This window comes from Magnolia sinica, chromosome 7 (genome assembly GCF_029962835.1).
Source record: "Magnolia sinica isolate HGM2019 chromosome 7, MsV1, whole genome shotgun sequence".
Lineage (NCBI taxonomy): Eukaryota > Viridiplantae > Streptophyta > Magnoliopsida > Magnoliales > Magnoliaceae > Magnolia > Magnolia sinica.
In genome coordinates this window covers 5,357,770-5,368,686 of record NC_080579.1, presented here as the reverse complement: position 1 = coordinate 5,368,686, position 10,917 = coordinate 5,357,770, and the positions used below count along the sequence as shown (strand labels likewise).

General features: G+C 41.7%; 1 protein-coding gene across 1 annotated transcript; it reads right to left on the bottom strand.

Annotated features, from left to right (window-relative positions):
* Positions 1-7,107: 7,107 nt before the first annotated feature.
* LOC131251928 (putative disease resistance protein RGA3) lies at positions 7,108-9,057 on the bottom strand. Its single transcript, XM_058252917.1, has one exon. It carries the CDS (start codon positions 9,055-9,057, stop codon positions 7,867-7,869), a length of 1,191 nt encoding a protein of 396 aa, XP_058108900.1. The 3' UTR covers positions 7,108-7,866.
* Positions 9,058-10,917: the final 1,860 nt, after the last annotated feature.

The following is a 10,917-nucleotide window of genomic DNA, read 5'->3' as shown; positions in this document are numbered from 1 at the left end:
TACTGTGGAGAGATGGCTCTTCCATATTCCAATTATACGCAGTTGGTTGGTAGATTGCAATTGACGCCACTCATCAAGTGGCCCACCGTGAACATGCTCTGTACGGGTCATCAAGTCTGTCTCTTCCAATAATGGGTTTGTACGTCATTATTTTTGTCTGCAAGTGTAGTTGGATCGGGCTGCATTTGGAGTAGTGCACGTTAGTGGTGGGCCCAACTTATGAATGGTCAGGATCTTGCGCATGTGAACCACGTTGGCAAGTGTACAGTGAAGCTCTCCTTTCATTTCTGCGAGCTTAGTCTAATTTTGGGTCATTCAGGCACCATGATGTTTGTTAGAAATCTAACTTTTCCATCCATTTTGCAAGCCCAATTCAGAACATGGGTCGAAAAAATGCAACAGATACAAAACTCAAATGGGTCACACAAGAGTAAACAGTGGGGATTCAATGATCACCGTTAAAACATTTGTACGGCTCAAGGGGTCGTTTGGCACCGTGGATTGGAGGGGGTTTCAAATCCCCTTGGTTGTTTGACCGCATTAAGTAACTAATCTCCTCTTTGAGGGGGTTTGCGGTGAGAGCTTGGATTACACGGAAAATCATTTCAATAGTTGTAGGTTACATGTGTGTCACTTTACACTATCATTCTATTGGGCACATGGCCCACTAATGATGATCAACACCGTCCAAACATTGTCTATATTAATAAATGATTAAAAATCATTGGTTAGTCACTCAGACATAATTATTTTGTGCTTGCGGTTCATCCGAGACTGGGAATTTCATCATTTTCAAGCAAAGCATATATTTCAACGGGCTTATCACAACCATAGTGTCAAAAATTATATATCTCACTAATTAGGGATATTAAAGTTGATTTAATAATTAAATTCAAACCCCCGTAAATACACCATGCATAGGTATTTTTGAATTAAAGTTATTCACCCTGGCCTCGGGTGCCAAACACACAGGAGGATTGCCAATTCAGGGGTTTCCAATGTTGGGGGTTTCGAATCCATGCTCCCAAAGAGGCCCAAGTTTTCTTTTTTTTGTTTCACGTGTGTGGGCCACTTTTATATGGATACAGTGGGGATGCAATGACCACCGTTAAAAAAACATTGGTATAGATATAAAACACAAGCGTGCCATTTTCCTCGCTTCACATGAGTTTCTGGTGCTCCATCCCAACCTAAAAGGTATGAAAGGAAGTTGAACCATGCATTAGTAGCGTGTGAGAGGGTTTGTGGCATATATTAGCTCAATCGTATCAATTCAATGGAAAATAAGATGGGCAATGCGAGTTTGATTTTTGGGTTATGCTTAGGGCTGTCAATGGCCCTGGGACCGGTAAAATCGGAAAAATCCAAAATCTGGCCAAAGCCAACCCGACTCATTAAAAGCCCCAGCTATCCTACATTCATCAGTCACTCAGAGACCCTGACTCACGGAAGATGGTGGGGCCCTTATCATTGGGCCCACCTTGATGTATGTATTCTGTATCTACGTCGTCCAACCATTTTTCCAGGCATTATCCTAAAAATGAAATAGATCCAATTATCAGGTGGACCATACCATAGGAAACAATGGTGATTGACCATTAATGGCCAACAAAAGTTTTGGATCAAGATGATATTTGTTTTTTCCCCTTCATCCAGGCTTATGTGACCAACATTAATGTGTGTCCTAGAAGTTTTTAATGGTAGAGCATTCAATCACTACTGATTCCTATGATATGGTCCACTTGGTAATTGGATCTGCTTCATTTTTGGGATAATGCCCAAAAATGATATGGAAAAATGGATGGGCAGCTTGGGTACGGAATACATACATCAAGGTGGGCCCCACATTAAAGGTCGCACTGGCTTGGGCGAGACTGGGTCTCACCTAATCCGCTCGCAAGATACATGCATGTGTCAATGACACAATTAAGGATGTTCATTAAGCAATGTCAACAATCTGTTAGCCTAAAAATCACACTTGTTAATCAGGAAATGCTGACTGTGGGGCCTACCCCAACCATTGATTGAAAGCACACATCTTAGCCCTTAAAAATCAGACCCAAGTTTGCCTTTGATTGACCAGGCTCTACAGCCCAGCCCAGCCCATTATCCATAAATAAGAGATTTTCTTTTCTTCTCTTTCTTTTTCTTGGAAGGTAACTGGGGAACTATTTAATAATCTGGCAATGTTTGGCGCCGGATATGCCGTTATAAATTGTACTTGCTGCATATATTACCTCAAAATTACTAGACATGAATTTCCTATAACCCTAGACTCTGTGTAGCTACTAGAGCAGGGCATGGAGTCGAGTCGGACCAAGTTAAGGCTGACCCAACTCGGTCAGGTTTTAAAATGGGCCTGACCTGAATTCGACCCAACTTGGTACCGAGTCCAGCATGCTTGATCTGATCTGAGTCCAGGTCTGGCCTAGACTAATCCGGACCGAGTCCGAGCCGGTCACAAGTACCGAGTCAGGTCGAGTTGGCACCGAGTCAGGTCGGGTGCAGCAGATATCCACAAGCTAAAATCACAACTCAAAACCTAGATTCACTTGCCAGAATTGCAACCTCTCCATCAACTCAATACCTAGTGCTTTTTTATTATTATTTTAAATATATATATATATATATATATATATATATATATATATATATATATATATATATATATATATATATTTATATATATATATATATATATATATATATATATATATATATATATGTACGAGTCGAGTCAATACCAAGTTGGATTTCAGGTCGAGTCGAGTCGAGTTACTGGGTGACTCAAACTCGACTTAGTTTAAGTTCGGATTGGCAGAAGTCAACTCGATTCGGATCGAATCAAATCTGAATGAGTTAGACGAGTCGAGTTGTCCCGTGCCCAGCTCTAGTAGCTACTGTGATGTTTGTGTGAAATCTACTGCATCCAAAAAATGAGACAGATCGAAAACTCGAGTGGGCCATATCACAGGAAATAGTGGGAATGGAAACACCTACCATTGAAACCCCTAGGTCACTGTGATGTTTATATGCCATCCAACTAGTTCATAAGGTGACTCCTACATGGATGAAGGGAATACATAATCCAATAGCACGATTTAGCCCGATGATCAAATGGGGCCCACCTAATAGAGGTCCTACACTCATGACTCCCACACATGGCCCCACATGGGCTCCTAAAAGAATTCTAAATTCACGACATTGCTCTTGTTTTTGTTTTGATGTGGTTCATTAGCATTTGTAGATCGCCTCGCGGACACTGTTCTAGAAGTCCTAAGATGAGAGAGTGAGGCAGTGTGGCAATGCTATAGCTATCTGGAAATCCACCTTCCTTTCTGGGAAGGACTTTGTGTTAGATCTGTATTGCGGAATTGACGAGGCCTACTAAATCGCTCAATCTAAATAATCCAACGGTCAGATCTAAACCGATGATCATGTGTGGCCCACCTGATAAGAGTCTTACATTTTGACTGCTATTTGTTGTTTGTAAGCATTCTGTTTTGGATTTTTGACATTTCTATATACACAACTTCTATTGTCATATGCCTCATCCTTTTGTGGTCTGTATGCTGTTTAAAAGAGTGATGATGAGCTTCTTGAAGATGTGTTAAAATACTCTGCTGTAAGATCAGCTGCTTTGGACTAGTGGATTTGGAATGATTTACTGTTACAACTTCAATGGGCCACATGTCATGTGAGGCGGAACCCATGTGATGTGGAGCCCACGAGGGAGTTTGGCCGATGACTTAACCCATGAGATGTGTGGCTTGGTATGTGAGACAGATGGATTGATTCGTCACACTATCAGTTTGAGCTTTTAGAGAAGTAGTTAGTTATCCCCATGAAAACGGTATCAGAGCGAGAGGTCTTGTAAGCTGTTGACATCATGTCTGCATCAGAACTCTCCTATATGGTAAAATCCTAACCCTTCAATACATAGAAAAAGTCCACATTCAACCAAAAAAGGCCCAGCTTTGGATGGCTAGATCTTACCAATCTAGAGGATATTGAGGCTTTGTTTGGGATAAGGGAAATGGGAATATAAACTAGGCAAATTCATCAACTTGTCAAATTCATGAATTTGCATTGGATACAGATTTGGCAAATCCTGAAGTTTGTTGTTTGGAAATCAAGCTAGAAATCCATTCAGTGAGGATTTATTGCAATGGAAATAACTTCCATAACTTTGGAAAGAGTCTCATTTTGTGGATTTATCAAGTTCTTATACATAAAACCATTCACCCCGTGAAAGTAGGCTGATAAATGGCAATCATAACCAGCCCATCCATGGATTGGAAAAGGAATGGATATAGTAAAAAAGGCCAAATTGAAGATGGATTGGATCATTTGTTGATGGAATGTGTTGTGGACTTAATAGACAGTTGAGATGGATCCATTGGACTGTCCAAATGAACCAATGCTACCAGCAGCATTATTACTTATAGTGTTCTGAGAGCAAAGCAGTACTAGAGCTTTTCTCTTCCTAATTGAATTGCAAACAATAATGGAAAAAAAAAAAGGAAGGGAAGAAAGAGTCTAGTATTCATATTACCCCAGTCATTGACAAGTTGAAGAAGTGTCTAGCAGCATGAAATAGAAGCTATTTGTCCAAGCTCTAAAATGAGACTTGACTTTGGGAAGAATGTAGCCAGCAGAAAAAATACCACTGGTGAGATGGGAGATGTTTGCAGGATGGGAGATATTAATAGTCAGGATTTGGGGTATCTGCTCAGTAAAAATGGAAGTATTCAAGAAGAATGGTGTCCCAATGCTGCTGAAAAGCGCATTCTTCACAAGGAGTAGGTGACATTGAACCTTCTCCTCTCAGACTGTCAATTCTCCCATTAGATGTGGTACGGGTGCTTTAAGGTTTTCTGAATTGTGTGGTCTCCTAGGGAGAGAGTTTTAAAGAATCTTCTAAGTTGAGTGGCTTCCCTTGTAGAAAATGTTGCCTCTTGCTATCTGTTGGGAGGCTGGCAGCCTTGAATGGAACATGAGAATTGTTATCGCCAGCATTTGGTCGAACAGATGTGATCAATTGCAGAGGTGATCCCACCGATGGACCTGCATAGAAATAGGAAGAGCTTGGGTTTATTGGCTTACCATTCTTTAATTACAAACAACGGGGGAAGCCGATAACGGTTGTGGACCCTCCGATGCCTAACTCAGGTTGGTCAACTCGGATTGAAGGATTGAGTTTGGGTTTATTGGCTTACCTTTCTTTAATTACAGTGAGTGTACTTATAAGGTCCTTAAGCAGCTTTCAAGGCTTGTGTATTCCTGCGGGATCCGCTGGATTTGTTGCAGGGTCCTTATTTGGATGGGAATATACCTCCAAAAATATCGCCAAGCCCGCCTTGGTCAGCATGATCTTTGGGTAGGATCATTCCAAATCTCTCCTTTCTCGGCTCGAGGCGGGATTCTTTCCGGGTTTCCCATCTCCTCTGGCTGTGGTCGATCTGGTCAGCTCGGGAAATGATTACTGCTCGGGATTGGCTTAGGGCCCATCTTATTTTATCCCTTGATTTTAATATAGCATTAATTACTTTCTTTCAAAAAGAAAAAGAATAAAAAGGTCTTTTATTACATATAAACATGGAAAAAAAAAAGTAAAAAAAGAAAAGAAGCAGAAAACAAATGAGAAGAAAGTAATTCATATAGTACATCCATTGCACACAGGTACAATCATGTACAGCACCTGTTTTATGAACCAAGTAAAATGTCCAAGCTCTGTGGGGTCCACCATGTTGTGTAATTGAAATCTACTCCATCCATCAAGTGAGAATCCCTACATCCATTATAGGGGTGTCAATGCCTAGTATTGAGGAGTGAACCTGATGGATGGAGTGTGTGTCAAACAGACAACATGGTCAACCCTCAGAGCTTGGGTGTTTTATACAATGCATAAAACAGGCTCTTTAGATGATCCTGATCCCCTTACACACAAATACAACAGAATTCCTTCAAACCATGGTTAAAGACTAAATGATTCAACCCAACTTGTTTAGGCCTGAGTTGAGCCAGGACTTCCCTGAGTCAAGGGTGGCTCCTGGTATCGAACCAAATTGAGTCCAGATGAGTCCTGGTTGGCTTGGACAAGTTGCATCAGATTCCACCAAGTCTTAAAACCATTCTTCAAACCAAACCGATAGACTAGTGATGTGCTCTCATTTGGGTGGAGTCTTCAGATTATTCATCGATTGTGAGATGAGGGATGTGCGAGATCTTTTGCCAATCTTTTCCTCTGTATCGGCAGCACTTTTTCAACAGTGGACACTGTTCGATCACCAATTTCTGAAGCGACCTGAGGCGACGCAACTCCTTTGGTAGAGACCTCAACACAGGACACCAGCTGATCTCCAGAGTTCTGAGAGCTTTGAGTTTCCCCAGCCCAACACTTGACAGTGATGTCAGCTCAGCCATTGAATTGATTCTTAGGCATTGGAGAGACATTAGCTTTCCAAGACATGGAAGTTGTAGACAGTTGTTGCAGAAATGCAATTCCAACCTTACTAGATTGGCGAAGGACGGATCCTCTATCCAATTGGGAAGCTTGGAACCTGGATAAAACCATATTTCCAACTCTTCCAAGTTTTCACTAGGCCGGAAGCGTTCGAGTATGTCCGCCATCCTCTCCAACTCACCTTCTGACATCCGTCTCAATTCATCGCTTAGCCTCACCTGGTACCGTAAAAGCAGTGATTGAAGATGCTGCTTCTTATCCAGTTCTGCCTCCCTGGCTTCATATGTGCTCCTCACATTGTCCAACTTGGTTATTTCAAGCTGCCCTCGTAGAAGATTAAGCTGTTTCAATTCACCACATTCACATTCCTCCACACCAGTCCCGACGATGAATGCTGATAACTTCCGAAGCGCACTTAGTCTCCCTATCCCTTGCGGTAAGTACTTCAGCTCGTTAATCCCTTCAAATTCTAGATGTCTCAAGTTAATCATTTTCACCATCCCTTTCGGTAGTTTACATAGCTTACTGCACCAATTGAGTTTTAAGGTCTGCAAATTATGGAGATATCCCACTGTTTCGGGCAATGTTTGTATCTTAGTATGGGAAGCTTACTGCACCAATTGAGTTTTAAGGTCTGTAAATTATGGAGATATCCCACTGTTTCGGGCAATGTTTGTATCTTAGTATGGGATATATCAAGAAATCTCAAGTGTTTCAAATTCCCGACGGTTTGGGGCAGTTCTTCCATGTTTGTGTCAGCTAGATCAAGATACCTTAAGTGTATCAGCTTTCCTACTGTCTGTGGGAGTTTTACAATATTGCTATGATTTAAATCCAATGCCCTGAGACATCTCAAATGATGGAAAAGATCATTAGGGACGGTGGGCAAATGATAGGTAGAGAGAATTGAACTTCTGAGGAGAATGAATGTGCGTAACTTATCGGCTTTATACAAAGGTGAAGTAGCTGGGATAGATGTTATATTGCTTCTACAAACCAGAGAACAATGGCGGGCCTTGCGTAGGTTTGAGTCTAGCTTTCCAAAGTCCATAACTGCACAATCGCTTCTCGCAACCAACCGTGCAAGATCATGAATTAAATTGTGCATAATGCAGAATATGTTCCCGGCATCTTGAAGCAACGAGCGCCTAAGCAAATCTTCCAAATACAATTCACCAATTTCCTCCAAATCTCCACTTCCATCAGAGTGGATGTAACCTTGCGCTACCCTTAACTTGACTAGCAATGCTCTCTATCCACCATCCTTTCGGGAAAATAGAACAATATGCGAAGCACTGCTTTAGAGCGGAAGGTAAGCTATAGTAGCTTAGCAAGAGAGCCGGTAAAATCGCCTGCAAGACATCATGCGAATTCCATGTTTCGCTCTCCATGACAAGCTCCTACTCCCTCCGAGTCCTTTTAGAGCGCATGGTGCTGCCTATTGTCTTTGCTGCAAGAGGCACACCTCCACATTTCTTTACAATTTTCCTTCCAATCTTTTCCAATTCCAAACACTCATTGATACTCCGATCTGTAAGAGCTCTTTGGCTGAACAATAACCAACAATCATCATTTGATAAAACCTGCAATTTGTGCATTTGGGTGTTGCCTATCGCCGATGAAACATTTTCACTACGAGTGGTGATGATGACTCGACTCCCTCGTCCTCCATTTTGAAAGGGAAGTCTCAGTTTGTCCCACTTCTCACTATCCTCATTCCAAATGTCGTCGAGCACAAGCAAGAACCGCTTTCCTTGCAACAGTTCACGAAGGTGGCATTGCAACTGGTCCAAGTCTAATGATTCACAACCAGTCCCAATTGCAGACTTGAGAACTGATTCTGTGATCCGTTTCACATCGAAATCCTCCGAAATGCACACCCACATTCTCATGTCGAAATGCTCCTTCTCATCATTGTAAGCAAGCTGAGCAAGAGTCATCTTGCCCAAACCGCCCATGCCAATGATAGAAATGACAGTCACTCCGTTTCCCTCTTGACTACTCTCTCTCAGCAGCAATTCTATTATTTCATTTTTCTCATGTTCTCTGCCTATTATCGCCGAATCATCAACTTGGGAACTTGTTTCTCGCTCTCTTGTTTCATGCTGCCGCACCTTGATATCTGCTCTCTCCCTCTCTCCACTATCTACTCGAAGATGCAGCTGACTCGCTTCTTTAGCAATCTCATCTAGTCTCTCCCTCACATCCTTTATCCTATTCCCAATTCTGTGGCGTAATACGCTGTGACTGAAGCAAGAAAAAGGCAAGAAGAGGAAATTGCTTACCTTTTTCTTGCCGAAAAGAGATCCGCTGTCATCGTCTTCACTGTCTTTTGGTATGAAAGCTTCCGTCCCCCACTCGTCTAAGATGTCGTCGATGTAGCAGGCCAAGTCTTTGAGTTTCTCTAACCAGATTGTCACTGATCTTTCATTCACCCGCCGGCTCTCAGCATCTTCAAGCATGGCTTGGATTGTGGCGAATGTGGCGGAAAGCTTTTCGAGCTCGCCTTGGAGGCCTGTTAGCAAAGACAGCTCATTTTGAAGGATGGAGGGGAGCTTCTGCAGTGCAGTTGAGACTATTGCATCCACCATATTTGCAAGTATTCGATATCGGAATAGAAGATTGAGAAAATGATTAGAAGTCTTTTGGGGGATTTCTTAGAGAGGTTGAACTCTTCTCTCTGTGTAGGCAAATGGAATTTTGCACATACAACAATGGAAAACGGTTAAAAATGCGTTATTTATTTATTTATTATTATTATTTTAAATTTGTCAATTTGTAGTGCTGTCAATGGGTTCACACCTGTTTACACAGAATCCGGATCATGCGCTTAGATTTCCTGTTTTTTCTGCATTGTGATTGGTCCATGATGTAGAGCGGGTCGCAGATAGTTTCATGGCCAAGATGGATCAGAAAAGGCCCGATCGGAAGCGGAGGTGATCCGGACCATCAGAACTTAAATCAGACGTATCTCGCTAACTGGAATAAGCTATCGGACATACCATATGATTTTGGGGTAGAACGATCTACTTTAACCACCTAACCCTGCTATGCCAGGTTGCGCACACCAAATTTGTGAAATACCATCAAATCGACGGTCGAATCTCTGTTCTAATTTCATTTTTACTATTTATAGTAAGTTTTAGTTTGAATATAACTCTTGACCAAATATGACACTATTTTTGGCCGAAAACCATGCACACTAGTAGGAATCACGACCGTCTATAAATAGTAAGTTTACTTAGTAAGTCACAATTTCTAGGAGTTTTATTTGTATTTTGATTCTGAAATTTCTGCCATGGCTTAGAATCCTTATTTAAAGAGAGTTGTGAACTCGTTTATTTCATTCATCAATCAAATTACGAATTTTATAGAATTTATTTTCTATTTTTCTTACTTTTTCCTTGTGAATTCGAGAAGTCTAAGAGTCCAGAGAAGCTTCGTAGATTCGAAGTAATTATCCTTGAGGGGGATGGTGATCGACCTCATCATGTTCATCCCTGCGTCAGTCCATGTCACTAGTTACTATGTAGTGCTAATGCTGACAATGTAGCCCAGTCACACTGCAACAAACAGAAGATTCCTGTTTGTGGCAACAACCCAATAGACCTGGCTTGATTTTAATGGGTGTGGGTCCAAATCAGGTTGGGTTTGAGGTCTGGGCTAAAAATTGGATTCAATCAGGTTCGGGTCATGTCCATTAACTTGGACGGTTAAAATCGAGTTTGATCAAGTCAGGCTGCTGAATCAGGGACCGACCTGAGTTTTGATCCTGCAGGTATCATGATATGAATGCATCTGATAGTCCAAGTAGATTTCATACATCACAGTGGTTTCATTTGGCCATCTCTTCCTCCCTCCATGTGTGTCCATATATCATGCATGTGTAAAAGTGACACTTTTATATGCAATCTAATCCATCCATCAGGTGAGCCCAACCATGTAAATCTTGCCCAACTACCAAACTAGATTTATAATTTAAAAAAAACTTTAAAAAAAAAAACACAACGAGTAATCCAATTGGATCAGATCCGGGTCCAAGTTTTTAAGAACAGTACCCAGACCTAGTATGACCCCCAACCGTTTAGATGACCTGTCCCATGGAGGCCTATCGTGATGTGGGAGTGCTATCCAACCTGTGCATTACATGTCTTAGTCTGATGTTAGGCTTAAAGTACGAAATTTGATATGTAACATAGGTGGGCCACAATGAACGGAAGGATTGGGGTTATTGGGGATGATGATGCCCACCTAGAAACGTCCAAATGGAATGTAAGGTCCACCGTGTGGTGCATGTGCCATCCCACCCACCTAATCATTGAGTTTAGGGCACTAAGATGAAGGGACTCATCGAAATTGATATAGAGCGGGTCGCAAACCTATTCCTAACTTAAATGGACAGAAAAAAAAACAAAGGTTCAGATTTGGACTTAATCTTAGGTTGAGTGTGA